The sequence below is a fragment of the Hylobates moloch genome, unplaced genomic scaffold, assembly GCF_009828535.3.
Source record: "Hylobates moloch isolate HMO894 unplaced genomic scaffold, HMol_V3 SCAFFOLD_9, whole genome shotgun sequence".
NCBI classification, from domain to species: domain Eukaryota; kingdom Metazoa; phylum Chordata; class Mammalia; order Primates; family Hylobatidae; genus Hylobates; species Hylobates moloch.
The window spans coordinates 16,760,907-16,785,837 of record NW_026652284.1 but is presented as its reverse complement, the minus strand read 5'-3'; the positions used below and the strand labels follow the sequence as shown (position 1 = coordinate 16,785,837).

Below are 24,931 nucleotides of genomic sequence, written 5' to 3'. Positions count from 1 at the left end.
GAGGAGGGGGAGAAAGGATTCAGGAGAGATGGTGAGTCTGAGCTGGGAAACATCCCTCATTTCAGTCATGTTCTTTTTTTTCACTGGTGTGCTGGAGCGGAACTTCACCTTTAATCCTTTTCCGACAAGTTAAGTCAGCCCCTTTGTCATTAAACCCAACAGGGCATAGGAAAGCCAGGAAGAATCTGCTGGAAATCACACTTTGGGCTTAATATAGCTTCTGGATTCCATGTGCTCGGAGGCCCCAACAGTAGCTCAGGCCAGGACTCTCACCCCTGAGAAAGCATTGTCCAAGCCTCACCTGGGGGATGCCCTGACCTGCGAGGCACCCACCTCTTCCATTAGCTCTGAGTCTTCTGGGGAAAAGACCGGGGGTGGGGAGGTTGACCACAAGGTGGGAGAGAGGCTGCATATTCCTTACAGACCATCTCACTGCACGCTTTTATTTTACCTATGAAGATCCTGGAGCTCAGAGATGGGTTGTGGTTTCTTCAAGGTCACACAGCAGGATGTTGTGCCCCAGGCCTTTGCTCTTTTCTCTTCTTGGTAAGTGAGGACACACTCTGCAGAGTGAGCTGAGCCATCAGTGTGTTATCCTTAGATATGCCGTGTCTTTCTCACCCATCCAGTGTGGGAGCCCATCACTGGTGGACTCTGCATGTGGTCCAATAAAACACCTGGTTATTTGGGTGTCCACTTCAACTATTGGCACCCCCTCTCAAAAGTTTGGAAGCCAAGAGTTCTTATCAACCCCGTGTGGACCAGGGAAGTGGTCTCCTTGCCATTATCAGAAACCTGATCTTAATCCCCAAGAGATGGATTTGTTTGGTCAAAAACCCCTCCCCCTGAAGCCAGGGAGAGCAGTGATGTGTGGCCAAAGCCAGCCTTTCCCCACCACCCTCCTTCTTATCTCCTCTTCATCTGTGCACAAATCCAGGCTGACTGAGCTGTGGTGTCTGGACGGATCCCAGTCACACGGCAGCTCTTCCTGCCTAAGGCTGACTGCCTCACCTCTCACCCCCCATTCCCCACTGCAGTCCTTGGAAGCTCGTGGACCACTCATCCATCTGACACAACCTCACAGCTACAGGGTCTGGTAGAGCCAACCTAAATATGGACCTTGATGACCCAAGAGTGGAGATAACTAGATGCCTTACACATTTCACACTCAGCGAACACCTGCATGCCTGCTGTTGCAGTTCCTGGGTTTTTCAGTTGAGGCATGGGGGCATCACAGAGTACTTTGAGAATATTCTGCCCCTTTCTCCCACAAAAACACACACAACATATTAGGCATACTTTCTGGGGTTTTGAGCACCCCCAGAAGCCCATCCACATATTTCCTAGGGACCCTGAGGCCCCCACATAGAGTCCCTGGCCCAGGGATCATTCACAAATGAAAGGTTAGAGCGGGGTCTTTCTTTCAAATACCAAATACATTGTTTAGTTACGTTGGAATCCCCTAAACTCTCTGGGAAGCCACTTTCACATTTTCCAGGAGGAGCGCAAGTTTGCTACCAGTTCCAGATTGAAAGGCTAAAGACAATGGACTTGTAATTTTATGAATGACACATCAGAGAAGCAGAAAAATAAAACTCTGCAAGGGATGCAAAGATGAATAACTAAGCTACCAGGTGCTGTCTTTCTAATCGAAGTATGTACAAAACACTGAGAGAACACAGCAGGTGATCTCTTAATTCTGCTTTGGTGAGAGGGGTCAGAAGGCTTCACAGAGGAGAGAATGAGTAAGATTTGCCCAGGCAGAAAAGAGAGGATGAAGTAATGTATGTGAAGTTTATTTCCCCTGCACCACGGGGGACAGAAGCAGCTCGTCTGTGGGGCTTTTCATCTGTTTTGCACAAATCTTTGTGAGGTCCTTAGGGAAAGTGCAGTCAAGCCCATTGGCCAGATGATGAAACAGAACTTAACAACTTAATGATGGGCAACTGGATGGGAAGCACTCCCCTCGAGGCGAGTGGGCCCACTTGTCCTTCTTTATACCTTCAGACCTGTGTACTGTGCCTAGGAAGTTTTGGGAATAGTTGTCGTCCAAGGCCACTGAGTTAATTAAATGGTAGAGCAGGATCTTTCTTTCAAATATCAAATGTATTGTTTAATTACACTAGAATCCCCTAAACTCTCTGGGCAGCCACTTTCACGTTCTCGATGAGGGGAGCGAGGCTGCCACCAGTTCAGATTGAAAGGCTAAGGACGGTAGGAAAAGACAGTGGGCTTGCAATTTTATGAATGACATGCAAATAGGAGTGGATTCAATAGAAGCAATTGAGTGTTCATGTTACTTGCAAAGGTTTGTTCAGAAGTTCAAGCTCAAATCTCTTTACTAGACAAAAGCTCAAGGCCATGTTACTGCTGATCTCAATGTACCCCTCAGCCCACTATAGCTAGGCTTTAGCCCCCAGGACCTCCAAAGAATCTGCCCTTGCCCAGGTCCCTAGTGGGCTCTCTATGTTACCAAGTTCGTGGTCATTTCTCTGCTCTCAAGTCACTCACTGGAGTGTGAGACACAGCTAGCTGACAGCTGACTATTCTATTTCTTAAGCCACTTTCTTCTCTTGGAATCCAGGACACTCCACTCTCCTTACTGTCTTCACATCTTGCTGGCTGTTCCTCCTCCTTCTCAGCCTCTCTGTTGGTCCACTTTTCTATCTCTAAATATTGGAGTGCCCAAGGGTCTTGCACTGGGTACCATCCATTCTCTGACAATACCAAGTATAAGTCTCCAGGCTTCACCTCCCCCCAACATTCCAGATTTGTGGCCTCAACAGCAGCTGCAGCAGCTCCATCTCCATGTCTTAGAGGCACTCCCAGCTTAACATGGCCAACAGACAGTGCTTGACACCCGGCCCTGTGTATTAGTCTGTTCTTACGCTGCTAATAAAGACAAACCTGGGACTGGGTAATTTATAAAGGAGAGTTTAATGAACTCACAGTTCCACATGGCTGAGGAGGCCTCACAATCATGGTGGAAGGTGAATAAGGATCAAAGTCACATCTTACATGGTGGCAGGCAAGAGGAGCTTGTGCAGGGGAACTCCCGTTTATAAAACCATCAGATCTCATGAAACTTATTCACTACCAGGAGAACAGTATGGGGGAAGCTGCCCCCATGATTCAATTATCTCTACCTGGCCCCACCCTTGACACACGGAAATTATTACAATTCAAAGTGAGATTTGGGTGGGGACATAGCCAAGCCATATCACCCTGCAACCTGCTTCTCCTGTCCTGTCCTCCCTGTCTCATTAAACAGCACTGCTCCTGCAAACCCAGCTGAAGCCCCAATGCAGGGAGTCATCCTGAATCCCCCCTTCTCTCATCCCTTCCACATGTTAGCAAGTCGTTTATCTTCTACCTGCAAAGCATAAGCAGAACATTTTTCCCTCCCATCATTTCCAATACCACCATCCTGGTACTCAACCGAACCACTGTTGTCTCTTGCCCGCACTGTTCTAACCTCCAAGTGATCCCTCTGCTGCCAGTCTCTCACCTCCTCTGCAATCCATTCTCCACCCACAAGTGACCTTTTTAATAAAGTAAACCAGATCCTGTTACTTCTCTGCTTAAAATCCTCAATGCTTCCTGGTGCCCTTAGAATAACTCCAGTTTCAGTTTCTTAGAGCACAGGGCTCGGTATGAACGGTTCCTGCCCATTTTTCCAACATCACCTCCTATTTACTTTGCTCCAGCCACATGCACTTTCTGTTATTTGAACATACAAAACTTTTTCCCACAGAACTGTCTTGCATTTGCTTCCCCCTCTGCCTGGATTGTTCTGCCTTCTTCCCTTGGCATGGTAGGTTTCCTGTTGCCTTTGTGATCTCAGCTTAAATGTCTTTTCCTGACCACGCAATCCCTTTCTATCCCACCACTCGATTTTAATTATATGCACTGCACTTATCATTAGCTGGTATCTTCCTTATTTGTTTATCTTTTTAACTCCTCCCCCATGGTAAACTGTATGAGCACAGGATCTTGTCTCCTTCCTTGATGAAATCCCAGTGCCTAGGACCATCCTGGTTTCATAAATATGTGTTGAATTAATGTTGGATGAGTGCATGGAACAGCTCCCTCTATCAGAGTTTCACAAGAGTTTCACAAACACCATGACATGCTCCCTGGCTGGATTGACTGCGTCACTGTCATCTGGGGAACTCGTTAAAAGTACAAATGCCCTGAGGCTCCAGTCCTGGAAATTCGGATTCAATAACTGTAGAATGAGTCTCAGGAAGCAGTGTATTTTTAGTGGCCTCTGAAAAGCCGAATGAGCTGTCAGAGTGAGGGACCCCTGCTGGTTTCCAACAGAACTTCCATTAAAGATCAAGGATCAGGGCTGCAATGATTGTGATTCACACTCTCGCCTCTAGAGGGAGCTGAAGGTTCCTCCCATCACCCCATCCCCAGGAGGAGGAGCTCAGTGTGATGAGTCTGGATGGTTACAACTTAACAGCTGTGGTTAGGGGTGGAGTTTTCCTTGGGGTTGAATTAAAGGATTGTGATATGGTTTGGCTGTGCCTCCACCCAAATCTCATCTTGAATTGTGGTTCCCATAATCCCTATTTGTCTTGAAAGGGACTCGGTGGGAGGTGATTGGATCATGGAGATGGTTTTCCCCATGCTGTTCTCATGACAGTGAGTTCTCACGAGATATGATGGTTTTATAAGCACCTGGCATTTCCCCTGCTGGCACTTCTCCCTGCCACCATGTGAAGAAGGACGTGTTCGCTTCCCCTTCCACCATGATTGTAAGTTTCCTGAGGCCTCCCCAGCCCGGCAGAATTGTGAGTTAATTAAACCTCTTTCCTTTATAAATTACCCAGTATTAGGCAGTTCTTTATAGCAGCATAAGAACAGATGAATACAGATTACAATGGAATTAGACCTGGGAACTTGTTCTTATTTCCTCTTTATGTGTTATTACATTTGTTGTAAAATCAACTGTCCTTTGGTGGGCCCTCTCTGGCTGCCTTTTCTTCCTTCCCATGTGACTGTTACGATAAGATTGAGCACTGGACACACCTCATCAGGGAGAACCTGGCTCTTTGGAAGGCGAGGGGTTGGGGAAGGAGGCCTAGACAAGGCAGGTTGGGTTGGCTCAACCCTGGCTTTTGTCTTCCTCACTCACATCCTTTTCCAGACTTATATCTATAAGATCTGAACTCAAGATCAGAATGTGGGGTCAGAGAAGTAGCAAAAAGCAGCCAGGTGAGATAAGGGGGTACTGAAAGCAGGGATGTTATCACTGTTTGTAGATCTCCTTCTCTCTCTATCTGGCTCTCTTTTCTGTGGCCTTGTAACCTGGGCCCAGAGCGGCTCCCGGGAACAAGGCTGCCAAGCAAGAAGGGCCAAAGGGGTTGTCTAGCCCCATCCTCTGGGAACTTGGTGCTGGTCTTTCTTGGTCACCCGAGAGTGTACCTACCTTCTTGCCCTTATGATATGGTGGGACTGTATTGTCTCCTTAGGATCATCATTTTCAACTTTGCTTCAAATAATGAAACACTGTCAAGGGCTGGGACGGAGAGAGAGCCAATGATAGTAAAGCCATTTTGAAATAGCTCCCTGTTTCAGGGAGAGCTAAAATCCATTGAAATGGCTTAACTGTGTTAAGCCACTGGGTTTCCAAGAATTGAAACCCAGTGAGTTCACCAGCATAACCATTTAAAGCATTGTCTCTGCCCATATCCCTTGGGAATGCAGGTGGTAGGATGGAATTCAAGGGATCTAACCCTGGTGATCCTCCCCAAATACCTTCCCCTCTTATTCTATAATTTCCCTCTCTAGATCCTGTAAGCTATCAACAGACATGAAATGACAACAGCTATCATTGAATAGGTGCCACAGTGAGCTAAACAACGGGCTCTTTTGGTTGCAGACATTATCTCATTTAAGCTTACAAAATACATGTTTTCATGCCCAATTTCAGGTGAAGTTTCTAAAAGGCTGAAAGGTTAGGTCACCACCCAAGGTCAAACACCAGAACTCACACACAGGTATTCTGATGCCCAAGTCCTCTCTCTTCCTACCTCAGCCTTCCCAGCCTCTAGTCTCAATTCCTTTTCAAATGGTCCCAGGCGACCACAAACCCTCATTGCAGAGGCATCCAGCAGAACCCAGAGGGGATGATCGCCCTGGCAAGGTCGCATCATCTGCACCACAAAACACACACCCAGGTATGCATCTTCTCACATGGTGAAAAAGGTGAGATAAGGGGGTACTGAAAGCAGGGATGTTATCACTGTTTGTAGATCTCCTTCTCTCTCTCTCTGGCTGTCTTTTCTGTGGCCTTGTAACCTGGGCCCAGAGTGGCTCCCGGGAACAAATTGTAAAAGAAGGAGTGAAAACAAAGGAGGGATGATAAAAACTGCTGTAAAAGGTTAAACTCCCATGATTCTCTGTGACTGTTTAATGGAGTTCCATGATATAAACAGACCTTTGGCTTTGCCTGCTGGGCAGGTGGCCTCCAACTAAATGAGTTCAGACAGTGTTTCCTAATAAGAAATGTTCCCTTTTCCTTCATACTTAACAAAGCCCCCTGAGTATCCAAAGACCCACACTCCCCACCCCCTGACCAACAGATACTATCAACATTACACAGATGCCCACATGAGACAGAAGTGGGCTACATAGCATGGTCTATCAACAGGTGCACATTATAGCTCTATGATTTGTTAATTTAGCAAATGTTCACTGAGGTGACTCTGCTCTAGGTGTCAAGAATACAGCAGGAAAAAAGACATAGTCTTTGCTCTTCAGATAATCATGGTCCAGAGGCAGGTATTTTGACATGCTGAGGTAAGCACTAGTGTAAAGACCCACAAAGAGGATTCACGGAGGAGGATGTGCCTACAGCTTTCTGGAGAAGTCAGGGAAGACAACACGACCCGAGACACAGTCGCTTTGAATGGCCTCGGTTTCTTCATCTGGAAAACAGAATTAATCATAGTATCTACCTTGCAGTGAAAACATGAAAATGAAATATCATCATCTATGTAAAGCACTTGATCTAGTGCTCACACATAGTAAAGGCTCAATAATGTCAGCCACTCAAATTAGTATAAGCAGCATTAATAAATAAGTCCCCAGTTACAGATGTAAATAGGAATGATTAAGTAAAGAACATTATTTATTATTCATTTTCTTGAACCAAGTCCTGACTTAAGTGCTAGGGTAGATTAGTTATTAGGTGACAGCCTCCTACTGGTGAAGTATAGAATTCCACCCCTACTCTATTAGCCAAAAAAAAAAAAAAAGCTTTGTGGAGCTTATCTACATGAGCTGTGAAGATGAAGCCTGGACACTCAAATCTGGGAGATGAACCCTTGTAACAGTGGAGAAAGCAGAGGTGGGTGGTTAAAAGCATCCTCAAGTTGAACGAGGCTTTAACAGACAACTATGATACCCAGCACCTCACAGGGCTGACGACGCTCTTGACATCTTTACGTTTTCAAAGAAGTTATTTGAGCATGATGACCATCTCCCTTTTTTCACCCTCCCTCACCACACACACACACACACACACACACACACACACACACACACACACACACACACAACACACACACACACACACACACACACACACACACACACACACACACATACAATCTAATGATGTCAGGTTACCAAATGAGATCCATCTTACTAAAATTCATTTCAGGGCAAGTTTGCCTGGAAAACTGACTCAATGAGCATTCACTGCTATTCTCTTGTCAGGTGAGCACAGTGTATTCCAGAGGCTGCAGAAGAAAATCTCAGTGCTCTACAGCAGGCTGTACAATGGAACTTCCTGCAGTGATGGAAACGTGCTATACTTTATCTGTCCAATATGGAGGCCACCAGCTATAGGTGGCTAGCGAGCACTTGAAATGTGGCTAGTCTGACTGAGGAAATGAATTTTAAAAATAATTTGATTTAATTTAAATGTTAACATCCATGTGTGACTGGTGGCTACCATATTGGGCAACCCAGACCCAAGGGCTAAGATGACACATACTTTCTTGAGTCTGTTCTCATAGTTTTGGCATCTTATTCTACAAATGGGCTGAGCTCCTCCCCACTTGGCCAGACCATGGGGGTAAAGTGTTCAAGAGTCAGGCTCTTGCCACTTCCTCCCAATTTCCTTCCCGTCCCTTGAGGGGTCCACAAGCAAGACCTTCCCAAATATCCAGCCAGAGGTCTTGTTAGCTCCAAGGTTAGGTGATCCCTATAGCTTCAGATAATTTCATCAGCTGCCCTGATTTACCCAAAGAATCCAATGCATTCGTGATGTTTTCTGACAGCTCAGAATGATCCCTTTGCTAAGATAATGTATTTAGGACCAGAAGGGAGGCTGCTGGGCTTGACACATGTTTTGGGCCATTTTGTGCCCACTGTGCTGAGCAGGCAGTGGCAGCCTCATCACAATGCCCTGCTTCTTCCTTCTAACGGGGTTGGAGACACAGTCCTGACTGGGCCTGTGTAATCTATTCATTTCCTTCCAAGCCGGGCTCTGTAAGCTCATTCACAGAGGATGGAGAAAGGAAGCTGGGACGGGAAGCAAACACACGTACAGAAAACAAACAGCACTCGGCAGCTCCCTGCTTGGAGGAGGGGGGCAGGCTGTGGGGAGAGGGAGACGGGGAAGGAAGCCACGAGGGGGGGGTTCGTCTGGCAGGGGAGGAAGGGGTCAGAGGAGGGTCTGGCTGGAGGACACTGGAACTCCCGTTGCTACTGCTCCCATTCCTTCTGGAAGCCCTGCCCTGACCTTGACTCCTGCAGCCCTCATCTTGGTAGGCTGTTATCTCTCTCCCTTCAGCTGCCTCTTTGGGAAGAGAGACAATCACTACGGAAAGCTAGAGTGGCAGCAGGCAAAAACTGGCCACATGGAGCCCTTCCCTGGAATTTCCTTCCTTCCTCTGCCCCCATCCTTCCCATCATAGGCAGGGCACGTGGGCTCCCTGGGACCTGAGGACAGTAACCAGTCAGCTGAGCCACCACCTCCATCCAGCTACAGAATTACAAGGGCCCAGGCATTTGGCTCTAGTGGGTGATTTGCATGTGATTTGCATACATCTGCATATGCCTGCTCCAGAGGCCCTCAGTCAAAGGATGTGAAATGAAATAAAATAAATTAATTAGTGCAGCCTACCATGGCCCGATATACAGGGCCTGACACTGGTAAGAGATGCCACTGATTCTTAAAACAATCAGTGGCATCAAGGTTAGGCAGCGAGAGTCTGGGAGAGAGGAGGGTCTCCCTACCGGAGGATGGAGAAGAAAAAGGAGAGTCTCTGTCCAGCCCAGGACATGGATCCTCCTGCCCCAGTCCTGCTCACCATCTTCAAGAACATCAAGTCAAGCCATGTGGAAACCTGCTTCTGGCTTCTACACCTGGGCCCAGCCTGGCACTAGCATTGCCCGTAACTCCAGCAGGAGCCTCTGCAGGGAGATTTTCACCACTGTGACTACGGTAACATTCGATTTCAAACTGGAGGGAGGACAGTTGCTTCAAGAGCTTGGAAGGCAATGAGGTGCCCACTGCTATTTTCCCATCTCCAAGCTTCCTTCCATTTCGCTCCATTAACTGTTCCCACTGGGTCTCCATATTTCTATCTGTCTTTCACCACCCCTCCCTCTGATCCCATCTATGGGATGGCTGAAGGAGAGATGTGGTCCAATCATCAGCAGTGAGCTGGAGTTAATTTATCCCTGTCCTTCTGCCAGGTGCTAATGAGATGCTCGCAGCCTGTGTCAGCCAAGCAGTTCTCATATCCTGTAAATACGCCTCTTAGTGATTCAGTTCATGGCACTATTTAACATACGCCTTGACTTTCTCTAGGTCCACTGATCTATCTAGGATGGCACCCTTCCCTAAGGCTGGGACCCTCTAGGGTGCTGGATGTCAGGTTCACACCTGTGAGGCCCAGGCTACCTGAAGAGCTTGGGTGGAGGGCACTAGAATTAACTCTAAGCAGGAGAGACTGCAATGCTGAAACAGAACCATGATTTTTGATTAGCAGGAGTGCAGATCACAGCCAACAAAATAGCAACAACCAGCAAACCATGAATCAGAGACCGAAAATGCAAAGCAGAGCAGCCAAGACAGGCTGGTTCAAAGCTCACCTGGACCAACAGCAAGAAGGAGACTGAAGAGAGCCGTTCTGAGTCAAGACTATGAAGAGCACGCATGCCCCAGGGATTCCTCTGAGTTTCCATGCTCTGTGTGTAGATGTGGTGACAGCTCCAAGGAGCAGAGGAGCCAGCTCTAGATCTCGAATCACAGCTTCGTGCCCACCCCCCACCTTCCTTGCCCTCTCTTCCACGCTCCATCACTTCCTCCAGAACAGCTCCACCTGACTGTGTTATCCATTGGTTTCATTTGAAGAAAGGGCAACAAAGATTAGGAAAACGTGGTTTCTGATCAGGGATTTGCAAACTATAGCCCATGAACCAAGTCATTCTATAGCCTGTTCTCTACAGCCAGCGAGCTAAGAAAAGTTTTTACCTTTTTTAATCATTGAAAAAAAATAAAAAGAAGAAATTATGACACATGAACCTTGTACAAAATTCAGACTTTGGTGCCCATGAGTAAAGTTTCATTGACACACAGCCATGCCCTTTCATTTACACACTGTCTGTGGCTGTTTTGGTGCCATACCAGCAGAGTTGAGTAACTGTGACCAAGACTGAATGTTTGGCAGACAGGAGAATATTTACAATCTCAGTCTTCACCAAAAAATGTTGCCAACCCTGTTTAGATGATGGAAGAAGAGCTCTCCCCCAGGATGGTGGTGCCTCTATCTGTGCACACTCGAGCATGGCATTGCAAGAAAAGCATCAGTGCCCACTGTACCTTCTGAGCCCAGCCCCAATTCCTTTGTGGCAAAGGGATATAAGGCTGGGATGACCCATCCAGACACAAGAAGATTTCACTCAGTGGTTGAAAAGGCCACTTGTGCTCAAGACTCCAAGCTGTTCTTCCTGGTGCCAACACCTGGGCCCTGGGCAGGTAGGTACCTGCTCATCTCTAACCAATTCCCTTCTCAGATGGTGCCAGACACCAGGGTTAGTCCTATATGTCAGATTAGGTGGCAGACTATCTCTGTGATTTGATTTTGCAAAAGGCAGGAAGCCTTCCTGTTTTTCTCTCTCCCTTGCCAAAAACATTATCCAAAGCCTCATGCTCAAAATTCCATCATCAGACATTACTTGTGATTACACTGCGCCCAGGGCCCAGGGTGTTCTCAGTAACTTCTACTTTGCCTAATGGAGTTTTCCAAGAGTAGGGGCATAATAGGAGCACAAAGGAGGCGGAAACCAGATCAATCCTGAGGGTAGAAGGGAGGGCTAGTCCCCAAGGAGGGTGTCAGCAGAGGACGGGGACCCAGCAGAGGCCCATGACAACTCAGGACTGGGTCAGGGCCGAGGTCATAGCCACACCAGTGAGGGTGTCCAGAGGGATCTGAGGACCTCCCATCAGTCCTGGCCATGGACATGAAGGGGGCAGTGGTGGTGACTTACCCGGTACCACACGATCTCCCGCATGCGCCCATCTGTCTTGAAGTTACACTTCAAGGTCACAGCATCTCCAGCCACCACAGGGGGGAGAGGCTCAATGTTGACTGTCAGGTAGCCTACAGAAGAGAGGAGAAAGGGGTGGTAAGGGCACGAGCTGATCGGGGGGCTGGGCTGATGAGGGCAAGGCCAGGGAGAGAGCAGACAGAGGAGGGAAGGCTGGGTTCTGTAGTTGCACAACTTTGAGGGACACTGTTCACACTGTGGCTTCTGTGAATGGTGACTGCAGGCCCGAATGGAGCCAATCACCCTCTTCTTCCCTCTCTTTAACATCTCCCTTTCGGCTGCCTCCCTGACTCCAATGGATCCCTCCAAACCAAAAACACTTCTGCTTGGGACACATTTTCCCCTGAAGGTAGGACCTGCTGGCACCTCCAAGAAGAGCCTCAACGTATTTCTATAAGATACCCCAGAGAAGGCTTCTGTGCTCCAACATGGCCCCTCCACCCCTTTTTAGAGTTGTGGCATTCATGATTCATCTATTTGGTCCTGCAGGAAATGAATGCTGAAATGTATTTACTTGGCATTTCCAAACCTATTTGAATATGGGTCGCTCAGCCACCCCTTAAGCCCCATCACCATCCTACGCAACCAGGATCTGAGAAATACACACTGGGACATGGTGTTCTAAGTGCCCATACTCCTCCATTTCCAATCTCATAAACAAATGACTCCTGATAAAAAGAGAGCCCTGGGAAACCATCACTGGCTTCCTTAACACCCGCCATTGGCTTTCCCATCACACATACTTTCCACCTAAAGGGAGGGTCGGGTCCAAGCCTTGGCCATGGCAGTGATGATATGTTAGAGAAGTCCATTATAGACCCACTATCTGGGGAGGAGTCTGAACTCGTTGCAAACACCAGGTGATGCTTCCCAGACTACCACCAGCTGCCCCTGGGAGTGACTGGAGCAGACGCTGGGACTCTTGCCCTGGTAGCCACATCTTGGGGACACTGCTCTCTCCACACCAAAGTCCCGTCTGGTGAGGCCTCTAACCCACTCCTCTGCCTCCACTAGCCCCATCCCAGAGGCCTGGACCGTCACCGCAGTTCCAAGGGGAACCTCGTTCCTGGGCTGATCATCCAGGCTCATCTGATTGGCTTCCTGCTGGCTGATGTCCAGTCATTGATCTAATGGATCAATCCTGTCCGATAGTCTTAACGAGAAAACTAGCCAGGATGGGTTCAAAGATTTCAATTGTGCAGGCAAGCTGAATAGATGGAACCCATGGGCCTGACCCCTGCCTGGAACTCAATGGTTACAACACTCCAGGAAAACAAAAAGCAAAACAAAACAAGAATCGACCTGGAGAGGATCAATGTGGAAGTTGGAGTCAGAGCGGACCTGCACGGTCCGAGGCTTCAGGACCCAGCCTCCAGGGTGAGGGGCAAGGCCTGGGGCTCACTCCAGGGTGGCCTCTAACTTAGGCCAGAGGTCAAGTTCCTGGATAGCCTTGGAGCCCACTTGGTCCAAGAAAGCCACAACCAGAGCCAACTGGTCCAACTCCAAGATCAGAAGGACCAACCCGGATCCGCTTTTCCTCATTTACTCAACCCCAGTTCACTCTCACCTACCCTGTGCAGGCCCGGGGCCAGGATCCAGGAAGCAGAGACCCAGGCATTGCCCAGCCCTCCAGGAACAAGCAGTGAGGGTGAGACAGAGACGCCCAACACAGTCACCACTCAGGTGACCAGCCAGCCTCTAGGTAGGCGGATGGGGGGTTGTGGGTGGGCACAGAGGCAATCTGATCCACCCTGGATGATCCCAGCCATGGGGCATGACAAACAAGGAGGCCACCTTCAGGAGGACAGACCCCATGGAAAGGGAGACCTCAGGGCAAGCCAAGCCCGAGTGTAACATCGTGACAATGGCTCAGATGTCCACACCTGCTTTGTGCCAGGCACTGGGCTAAGCACTTGATATGATATACATCTACTCACTTAATCACCAGGACACTCCTAGGAGAGAGGAACTATTATGATTCCCACTTTCTGCGAGTGAACCAAGAGGTGAAGTCCCCTGCCAGATCACACAGCTGCAAGTTACAGAGCTGGAATTCAAACCCAAACCTTCAGGCTCCATGACAACCACCACGCTATTACAGCCTCTTGGAAGAGGTGGGAGAAAGTGGCAAACACTGTACATCTGCAGCCTGCATACTTTTTTCTTCCAGCCCTAAAGATGGAGGATGGGCATTGTGGCAGGAACTGTAATAGGAGTTGAGGACCTGACCCCATGGCCACAATTCTGACACATGACTCAATCTTCCAGTGAGGCCGCCCTCCCCTGGGCTCTCTCTCACCTTTGCAGACATAGTTATGAGTTGAGCATCATCAGTCCAGATGGCTGATGAGATCAAGGCTCGAGAAGGTCCTCCTCCCACTGGAAAGAGGACGGAAGGACATATTCTCAGATGCATAAATCTTTGAGCAGCCCAAGGTGGGTGCAGATGGTGTGTGCCTGTGAGGCAGGCAGGGCGGGATGGAGGGTCACCATTTATTGGCAAGCCATGAGGGAATTACAAGTGTAAGTGTGGCGGTGGCGGGGAGGGCAAGTAGGGGAGTGGTTGTAGCTCTGGTGATTGGGTGGTAGTGTTAGGAGCACTGGCAGGTGCAGCAGATGTCTGGGGCAGCAGAATTCACAGGGGCATGCCAAGGTGAGATCAGAGAGCTCACTGCATATGCACTCAGTCTTAGAGGTGAATCAGGAGGTGTGTGCAGGAGTGGGGTGGCTCTGACAGGTTAAGACAAGACAGCTTTTCCCAGAGTGTGCAGAGAATAGGGGTCTCCTTACCAGTGTTTCAGGAAACATGATATGTGTGTGTGTGTGTGTGTGTGTGTGTGTGTGTGTGTGTGTGTGTGTGTGTGATACAGAGTCTCACTCTGTCATCCAGGCTGGAGTGCAGTGATGTGAACTTGGCTCACTGCAGCCTCCACCTACTGGGTTCAGGCAATTCTCCTGCCTCAGCCTCCTGAGTAGCTGGGATTACAGGTGCTTGCCACCATACCCAGCTAATTTTTGTATTTTTAGTAGAGATGGGGTTTCACCATGTTGGCCAGGGTGATCTCAAACTCCTGACCTCAAGTGATATGCCCATCATCTCGGCCTCCCAAAGTGCTAGAATTACAGGCATGAGCCACCATGTCTGGCAGGAAGACATGATTTCCATCATCCATGAATTTTAAGAGATATTGGGTTAAGTATAATTAAACCCGTTCTTCCCTTCAGGATTTCTCTTAACTTTCTCTCCTTCCTTCTTCCTGTCTTTCGTTTATGCATGAAAAAAATATTAATTGAGAATCTGTTCCATACCAGGCACCGTTGTAGGCACTGGGGACATATCAGTAACAATAGACACATCCCTGTTCTCATGGAGCTGCCAGTTTAGCAGAAGAGCCCATAATCAAATAAATGATGGAAAATATGTCCAGTGGTGATAAACGTAATGAGGAAAAACAAAGCAGAGTGAAGTGATGGAAGGTAATGGGCGAGGGGCTTCTTTAGCCAGAGGGGCCCTGGGAGGCCCTTCTGAGGAGGCTGGAATAATGGAAGGTGTGAGCCATGGGGATATTGAGGAGAGAGCATTCCAGACAGAAGACATGTCAAGCGCAAAGGCCCTGAAGCTGGAGTGTGTGCTCACAGTGCCTTGTGACCCTCCAAGTTTGGGCCAGAGTGGGACATTTTTCTTAATATTTTACACTCTGGAGCCCATCTTTTTCAGAGCATCTTGTAGAACCTGAGCCAGGAATGGGAGCGAATAGAGTGAGACAAGCAAGGGGCCTGCAGTGCAAAATTAAAGGACACCCTCTCATTGCACCGTCCTGAGAGTGAGTGGGTGGCTCTTTGCATGTTACCCCCTGTGCACCTGGCTAGTCTCACCCTAGTCTCAGCCCTGCTGGAGTCCTTGAAAACAAATATCAGGAAACCCTGCTGTAAACCGAAGCGAGAGTGACTGTGCCTTCCATTCCAGGGATGCCCCTACTTGGAGTCATGGTAGTAGCCAGCGGGGATAAATGCTCGTAGCTGGGCATTCCCCTTCTCATCCCTGCAGGAAGCTGAGGGAGCGGGGTTTCCAGGCTGCAGAAACAGGTTTAGCTCTAAGGATTAAAAACTCCTTGCCTGAGCGCGTGTCACTTCTAGTTTTCCCAGCACTTTCACTCCCATTTTTTCAGCAGCTCAGGCAGCAACCAGTGCCTTGTACGATGCCACGACCATGAGTATGTCACACTGAAGTGCAATTGTCTGTTTGCACATCTGCCTCTCCTTCTGGAATATGAATTCCATTAATATCAGTAGAGTATTAAAATATGAATACAATAAGTGATGCATTTTGAGCATTCATGGGCACAGGCAGTTTGGATCCTCGTACCCTCCTGTAAATATGCCTCTGTCACCGACAGGAACGAGCTACTGTTCAGAGCTACGGAGCACCTCATTCCATGCCGCGTGGACAGAGCAGCCAAGCTGGGATCTGAACCCAGAGCCATCTGGCTCCAAAGCCAATTTCTTTCTACCACTTCTTGCTACTGCCTGGAGCAGAATCATACTACTTGATGGGGTCTCTTGGGAATCCTGGGTGGTCTCCCCCAATTTGCAGCTCCATCGGTTGCCACTGAGTCTTCACCAGCTGCCCGGCTCTCAGACAGGGCAGGGAAGCCAGTGAGGAGCTGGGTCAGGTGAGTGGGGAAAGGACTGACCCAGAATTACACACTGAATGATAGGAACCATAAACAGAGAGACCTGAGGTTGGGGCCAGCTCATGTGAGAGACGGTGGGCAGAGGGGAAACCCTACTGCCTCAGGGCTTGAGGTCACAGCCTGGCAATGAGCTATGGGCTCCACCCTTCCTATCCAAGGCCAGGACAAACATCAGGTGATATGTGGGGTCTAAGTCTCAGGTCTGGAGCTGGGCTCTCTGCCTGGGGTGGGGAGAGAGAAGGTGGAAAGCAAGGTGATTTTCCAACAGATGTGCCAGGCAAGGCTATGACAGCACCAATCAACACCTGGATCACAGGTGAGAAAACACCTCTGAGACACAGACACACACAGGAGAGGAGATGACAAGGGTTCATATAGCAAGGGAGCTGTTTCCAAGAGAAAAACACAGGAAAAGTTCTCCTCTAGGTCCGATTAATAGTCCCCCAGCCCTGATTTCACAAAATTCCATCATCTTCCAAATACCCTGCACTGATTCTTTTCCTAAAAATCTCCTCCCCATCCTTCCTGGCTCTTCTCCACCCATGTACCTCCCCAGAATTTGAAGTCGGTCGATAGGTTCAAGGTTCTCACTCTAGCATTCAGTAGCGACCTGGGCAAGTTATGGGACCGCCATGAGACTCAGTTTCCCCAGGTGTAATGTGGATGCAGGAATAATCACAGGGTCCAAAGTGGTAAAGCATGGTCCAGAGCTTCATTCAACACAAGCTCTGCCCAAACAGGACACCCCGGATCAGAGGGAGGTGGCACCACGCTTCCCGCCAACCCCCTTCCCTTGCCTGCACTCCCTCCGGCATTCCACTCTCCAGTCTAGGAAAGACAGCTCCAAGGTAGAGGTTGAAAGAGCAGAGACTGGAATCTGGAAGCTGACTGGAGAGAAGAGAAGATTCAGAGATGCGTGGCTCAGCCAGACATCTCATCCAGGCTGGGGTCAAAGTCAGGAGCCCCACAAAGTGAGAACTTCCCCCGAGGCAGAGGACATAAAACTAGAGAGGAGGCTCAAGAAGGTGCCTGCTGGGGACCCTCCGGGAGGGGGTTCTGAATGGAAGCACTTCGGGGTTCATCCCTCCTGTGGAGCCCCTGGGAATGAGGAGGCGCAGCTGAGCAGACAGGGGTGGGGAAAGCCAGGAGCACAGCGGTGAAGAGCAGAGGAGAGGTGAGTTCTGGTCTCAGCTACACTGCCACCCAGCGCTAGGACCTCAGGCAAGTTTTCCCTCTTTCTGGGCCTCAGTTTCCTCATCTGTAAAATTTGGGGGGGCCTTCCTGCTCCAACTAACCCCATATCAGATGCTAACTGAGCCTGAACCTGGGAGGCCAGAAGCAGAGGCCACCTTGCCACCTTCCTTTTGGGTACAATTCAACACCATTCCTTGGAGAAGCAAATCCACCAATTACTCAGCCACCAGCTAAAGACGGAGCTCTGTCTTTCAGGGCATTAAATTTGCCACCAATCAGCCTTGACGCATGAGCCCCACTAAGCGCAGTATCGAGAAGCGGATCAGGAGTGGAGACGGATCCATCTTAGCTAAGCAGTTCATTATCCTGGATGGCGCCATCACTCTCCCCTCCATCTCTGACAGGGTTTACACCACTCCTGTTAAGATACATTTAGCAAAATCACAGGCAATATTTAGGAACCTGGCACCCTTCTAACGAGGTGATGACAAATAGCTCCTACACCCGGGAACTCGCCTGGCAACATCCCGACATCATTCCCCGCCCTTTCCCAGCTCCGAGGGGATGTGTCCAGAGGGATGGCTCAGGTCTGGCCTCAGCGGTGGACGGGGTCAGCGAGTGCTTCCATGAGAAGGATATGGGCCTGTCTCTGAAAAGAGACGTAAATTATGTTAGAGTCACCACATGTCCCGATCTGCCCAGGACCGAGGGGGTTTCCTGGGATAAAAGACTTTCAGCACCTAAAACTGACAATGTTTCTGGCAAACCGAGATGAGTTGTCACTCTTGTTATAACTTAACCATGGCCCATGGATGGCCCTGGCTAATTCACTTAAACCTCTGTGCCTATTTGGATAATAGGGGTAACTACTCCTTCCTTGACACTTGTAAGGCTGAGTGAGAGTGAATGGTAACCCCCTCCTCAGAGCATGGCAGCTCTTGGGTTCTCAGAAGATAGTGGTGGTGGTGGTGGTGGTGACAAAGTATGCAACATGGGCTTCCTGCACCCATTTGTGCTCCCTGATCATTTCTCTAAAATGCATGCCCCTGGCCTTCTTCAGGGTCTCCAGGACCTTCCCATTGCTTCCCATTGCTCCATAGGAAAAGTTGCACATCCCCCCCCAGCAGGGAGATCTGGCCCATGCCTAGCTCTCAGGTTCCTCTGGCACCTCGCACTCATTATCCAGCCCCTGCTGCCTCTGCTATCCTGCACACACAGCCTCCTCTAACCTCTGGGCCTGAACACAGGCTGTCCCTCTACCCTAAGCCCTCTCCCTCACTTGGATAACTTGGATACCTCCTGGTCGTCCTTGAAGGATTCACAAAATATTACCTTCTCAAGAAAACAACTCCTCAAACTTCCATAGCCCCCAAAGCACTCTTGCCTCTCCCAGTCCTACTGCTTGGGACACCGAAAATTACTGGTAATGACATATTCAGGGTATGCTCACCTCAACACAGGCCATGAACTGTTTCTATGTGCTATGGTCCCCAGGTGCCTAGAACAGTACCTGGATCAAAGATGGTTTTGAATAAAGAAACAAATGGATTCTACTCATTCCCTTGACTGTTTTGTAATTCCCAGGAGGACCCTCACAGAAGCATCTCTTTCTAATGGGCTTTTCCCTAAGCAGCCTGAGCCAAAGTCTCCCCTGACCTCAGGTGCGTTCTGAACCTGCTTCTCTGACCACATCTGCTTGGATTGCTGCTGCTGCCAGCTTGGAGTGTCCGATGGCCTCTCATGAAGCCAAGCATCAGAACTGCATCCAACAGAGGAAATTGGCACTGAGTGGTGAGTGGCCACCCCATTGGGTTCTCTCACTCAGGATGGTAGGATATGAGACGTTAACCATGCGTCAGCAGACAGCACGGTGGTAAGGGAGAGACTGTAAGGCAGACAAATCCACAGGTATTGGCACTTAACTGAACCACCATAACAACAGGGCCCTCGAGCAAGAAACATGGTACCCACCTCAGCAGGTGAGTGTCAGAACCAGCAGACTCAGGCCTGCAAGAGGAGCTGCTGCTGCATCCTGAACAATATCCTGCTTCTCCTGATGACAGTGAGCTGAGTTTGTGTCCTATCTTCCTGGCTTCTCCCGTTTCCCTGCCACCAGGGGAGCTAACGAAGGAGCTTGCAGCAGATGAGGGTGTAGTTCTTCACGCTATCTCACAAGCCCAGATGCATGGACTCAGATTAGGCAGGAAACTTCACACTTAGAAATGCAAACATCCCCCATGCTCGTGCCTAAGTCCTGGGTAGGGAACCCTGCTGTAAGGCAGTCCATTACTGCCTCATGCACCTCTTGGTTGTCTCCAGGCACCACAAGGAAATAGGCCTTACACTGATGTGATATTTCCCCCTATTTCCCAATCAAGGAGCTCAGAGCACACCAATCTACTTCTTGGAACCTCCTCTTTTTCTCGTGCTCACATCAAAGCAGCCAGCAAGGCCTGTAAGCTCTATAAAATATATGCAGAATCCAACTAGCTCACCCCTCCGCTGCTACCTCCCTGCACCTGGCCACTATCATTTGTTGCCTCACCTACTGCTCCATCTCCTCACTGGACCACCTGTTCTGCCATCACCTGGCCCTGTGTCCTCCCCACCTCTCTGATTTCAGCTCCCTTCACTCTGAATTCATTCAGTTTCTCTGCTCACAATGAACGCTGCTGGCCCCTGAGCTTCCTAAGAATATCCTCACCTCAGGGCCTTTGCACTTGCTGCTCCCGCCTTCCAGAACAATCTTTCTCTAGATACCCACATGGCTCAATCCCTCAATCCTTTCTCTGTTCAAATGTCACCTTTTTGGAGAAGACTCTTCCAACTACCCCATGTAAATAGCACCCCCGTCACTCTCTGACTTATTACCCTGCTTTACTCCTTCTTAGATGTTTATCACTGCCTACATATACTCACTTGTTTATTGTCTGCTGACATCCCTGACCTCCAACTAGACTGTACACCCCATGAGACTGTGTGTGTGAGTTTCAATTTTTTTTCTCTGTTATTCAGAGTGGATAATTTCTACTGATCTACCTCCAAGTTCACTGATTCTTTCCTCTGTGATCTCTATTCTGCTACTGAGTCTAGTCAGTGAGTTTTTTATTTTGGTTATTGTATTTTTCAGCTCTACTTTTTCAACTGGCTCTTCTTTATATCTTCTATGTCTTTGCTGAGCCTTCCTATATTATTATTTGTTTCAAGACTGTTTTTGATAACTTGTTCAAGCATTTTCATAACAGCTGCCTCAAAATCTCTGTCAGATAATTCAACCATCTGTTCCGTCTCGTTGTAGTCTACTGATTGTCTTTCCCCATGTGAGTTGAGATTTTCATGGGGATTTTTTTGTGTATCAAGTGATTTTCATTTGTATTCTGCACTTTTTAAGTATTACCTAGTAAGACTGTAGGTTTTATTTATCTTCATTCTTTATGTGGCACCTTGATTCTGGTGTTTTTCCCCAATCCATCTGCTAGTATTTACTTTTCAGATTTTTCAAATGATGTCCATATATTCTGCCTAGGTTTTATATTTGAATTAGTGAAAGATGAAATGAGGCTTGTCTTTACTTCATCTCACCAGAGCTGGAAGTCCTTGATTTTGTATTGTTTAATTACTACTTTGATATGATTTGGCTCTGTGGTCTCCACCCAAATCTCATGTTGAATCGTAATACCCAGTGTTGGAAGACGGACCTGGTGGGAGGTGACTGGGCAATGGAGGCAGACTTTTCCCTTGCTGCTCTCTTGATGATGAGTGAGTTTTCAAGAGATCTGGTTGTTTAAAAGTGTGTAGCAGTTCCCCCACTTTCTCCTGCTCCAGCCACGTAAGATGTGCCTGCTTCCCCTTCACCTTCTGCTATGATTGTAAGTTTCCCAAGGCCTCCCCAGCCATGCTTCCTGTACAGCCTGCAGAACTTTGAGTCAATTAAACCTCTTTTCTTTATAAATTACCCAGGCTCAGGTAGTTCTTTATAGCAATGCAAGAATGGACTAACACTACTATATCCCTAGAATCTAGAACAGTGCCTGGCACTTAGTAGGAGCCCAGTAAATAATTGTTGAAGGAATGAAACAATGAACATGTGACCAGTGCTTGGCAGTTTTCAAAGGGTTTCTGTAATTACTAGCTCATTGATTACCATTGCAACCCTGTCGGATAGTGTCCCCATTCTACAGGTGAGGAGACTGAGGCTCATAGATGCAGAGTGACTTCCTTACCATCACAGAGAACCAGGCTTGGCAGGCAGGCCCTTTGACTCTGAGTCCAACACTCTTCCCACCACCTCATGGCAACCCACTCCCCCTTGCTTCTAAAAGGAGAAGCTGAAAACAGGAGTGGGTAGTGGGTAGCGGGACTAGGGGCTAGGAAGGACACAAGAAGTCTTGCTGAGAGGTAGCAGGGTCAAGCACCCTGCTATAGTCGCAGGACACAATGCATCCACAAGGGGGCAGCAGAAAGACTGATGGCTGAGGCCATTTTCAAGTTCAAAGCCAGCAAAGGCTGCCAGGAGGGCCAGGAAGATGTGTTTGACTGAGAACGTTTCTGGAACTGTAAGAGACTTGTGGCTGGGCTGGCCAATTTGTTCCGCCACATCTCTGACATACAGTCCTCTGAACCCAGCTCAGGACCAGTTATTTTGGCCCAGAAGTGTCTGCCGTGTGTCACCCAAACCATTACTTATTGATAGCAAGTAACTAGTGAAGACTGAAAAGCAACATGGATCATCCATCCTTTTCTCAGGGGGCAGTGGGTGTGTCTGCCATTGGACTAGGAGTTCCTGAGAGCAGGGACAGGTTCTCAGCCCACTCTGCATCTGGAAGCGCAGCAGTGGTGACAAGAATTCAGGGACCCTTATCTCCTAAGAGAACCATTGTGGACCACACCACAACTTGACCTGGGGCAGACGGGTGGTCAGTTGGTTGGCAGCAGCTCCTCTAGCTGGATTTTAGGTCTTGCTAGGATGGACCATGACAGTCAGGGCCACATAAATTCCTCGCACCACCCTCCCCCTGCTGTGAGTCTGGAATTTATCTCCATGTGATAACAGGAGCTCCATGCACTACCACTCATGAAGAAAAGAGGTCACCCCTATCCCATGAAGACAAATACCCTATCTTAGCACTAAGGACATCATCCCTGGGTTCCAGTGCTGCGTAATTACTATTGTAATAAATATTATTACAACAAACCAATTACTGCAACCATATCTTCTAGGCAGGTACACAGAGTTCTGTGAAATACACTCTTCCATGCTGGACTAATGGGCACTCCCAACCACCTACCTCCTTGTTGGCCGAAATAAGGGTGAGAGGTGGGGCCGGGAGTGGGCAGTGCCTCTTAAGAAAAGAAAGCCACTCCATAAAGAGGGGGAAAGCTAACAGGTCATCAGTCTCTAAGACGGATCAATTCTGCTTCTCCAATAACTCTCACAACTGTCTTTTTCACTCCACTCTGCACGAATCCGGCCTCAGTTTGGCCCCTCCACGTTTCCCGGTAGAACTCTGCAATAGCCAGCTCACTGGTCTCTAGCCCCCAAACTTGTCCCTCTAAGGTACCCAGCCCCCTAAAGTCTCAATGATATTTCTAAAATGCAAATATGATGATGCCACCTGTCTGGTTAATGCCATTCAATTTCCCTGCCCCATTGCCTTCCAATTCAGGATAAAGTTCAGACTCTGTCATGGCCAGCTGAGTCCCTTATGAGCTTGCCTCTCTTTGCCCCTCCAACTCAATCAGTCTCACATTGTGCCTTTGCCCGCCTTGCAGCACCCCCATCAGCCCTTCCAAACCCCTCCAATTATTTTTCCCTGTGCTGTTTCCTCTTCCTGGAATGCCCTTCTCCTCTGAGTTCACCTAGGGAAATTTGCATCCTTCCAGGTTCAATGTGACAGTCACCCCCTCCTTGATTGATATGAGTCTGATACACCCTCTCCTGAGCTCATAGACCTTTGTAAACATCTCAGTCACAGCCCAAACACATTCCATTGTAATATAACACGTGGTTCTTCATGTGTCTGTCTCAGGCATCAGACTAGCGCTCCTTAAGCCCAGGGACCTGGTATGCACCTCCGTATAATGCTTGGCACATGATGGGTGCTCAGTGAGTGTGCTGCACAAATAAAGTAATGAATGAACCAAGACATGAACACTGTACCTTACAGGGCTTTGTGAGCCATGGAGCCCTGGAACAATGTGGATCATGCTGTAGCCCAGGGTGCTCATGTCCTGGCCTGCATCCAAATTTTTCTTTGTCTCCCTGTTGCCTTTGGGATGAAGTCCAAACCCCTGACCCCTACACAAGACCACTCATGGGTCTTCCTCCTGCTCTGCTCATCTCTTGCCCTTCTATCTTTTGCACCCTGAGCCACAGCCATCCTGAATTACTTAGAGCTCTCCAAGTATGTCAGGCTGCATTGGGCCACTGGGTCTACGCACCTGCCATTCCTTAGGCCTGGAAGACCATCACTGTGCCCCCATCACTTCGCTGTGTCCTTCAGGTCTTAGCTTAGATGTCATTTACCCCAAAGACCACTCCTGATGTACACTCCAGCTTCACCTACTCCATGCCCAGCATTCCCAAATCTGGGTTAGGTGGCCCTCACAGCATCTACCATAGCCCCAACTCATTGCATGAGGACACTTCTTTTTGCCAGTCTGTTTCCCACAGTAGACTGGAAGCCTCTAACGAGCCAAATGCATGTCTCTGTTACTACATTCTTAGTGCTCTGCATGCTGCTGGCCACACTACTGGCATTGAGGACACATTGAATGAATGAATGAATCCATGAATCTATGAAGGAACTAATAAGTTCTATAGGTGATGTGGTTTCGCTCTCTGTCCCCACCCAAATCTCATCCTGAATTGTAATCCCCACGTGTCAGGAGAGGGATCTGGTGGGAGGTGACCGGATCATGGGGGCAGATTTCTCCCATGCTGTTCTTGTGAGTGAGTGAGTTCTCACCAGATCTGATGGTTTAAAAGTATGGTACTGCGGTGGCTCACGCCTGTAATCCCAGCACTTTGGGAGGCCGAGGCGGGCGGATCACGAGGTTGGGAGATCAAGACCATCCTGGCTAACATGGTGAAACCCTGTCTCTACTAAAAATACAAAAAATTAGCCGGGCGCAGTGGCGGGCGCCTGTAGTCCCAGCTACTCAGGAGGCTGAGGCAGGAGAACGGCGCGAATCCAGGAGGCAGAACTTGCAATGAGCCGAGATCGTGCCACTGCAGTCCAGCCTGGGCGAAAGAGCGAGACTCCGTTTCAAAAAAAAAAAAAAGGTTGGTACTGGCCAGGCGCAGTGGCTCATGCCTGTAATCTTAGCACTTTGGGAGGCTGAGGAGGGTGGATCACGAGGTCAAGAGATCGAGACCATCCTGGCCAACATGGTGAAACCCTGTCTCTACTAAAAATACAAAAATTAGCTTGGTGTGGTGGCGTGCACCTGTAGTCCCAGACTTG

At 48.8% G+C, this 24,931-nt stretch overlaps 1 protein-coding gene across 2 annotated transcripts in view; it reads right to left on the bottom strand.

Moving 5' to 3' along the window:
• IGSF21 (immunoglobin superfamily member 21) overlaps positions 1 to 24,931 on the bottom strand; it is a 275,822-nt gene that overhangs the window by 153,521 nt on the left and 97,370 nt on the right. Inside the window, exon 2 of one of the 2 annotated variants that reach the window (XM_032759092.2) lies at positions 11,518 to 11,630. The exons of the other annotated variant lie outside the window; for it this stretch is intronic. Coding sequence (XP_032614983.1) covers positions 11,518 to 11,630 — 113 coding nt within the window. The remainder of the gene's footprint in view (positions 1 to 11,517; positions 11,631 to 24,931) is intronic. 2 annotated transcript variants of the gene reach the window in all.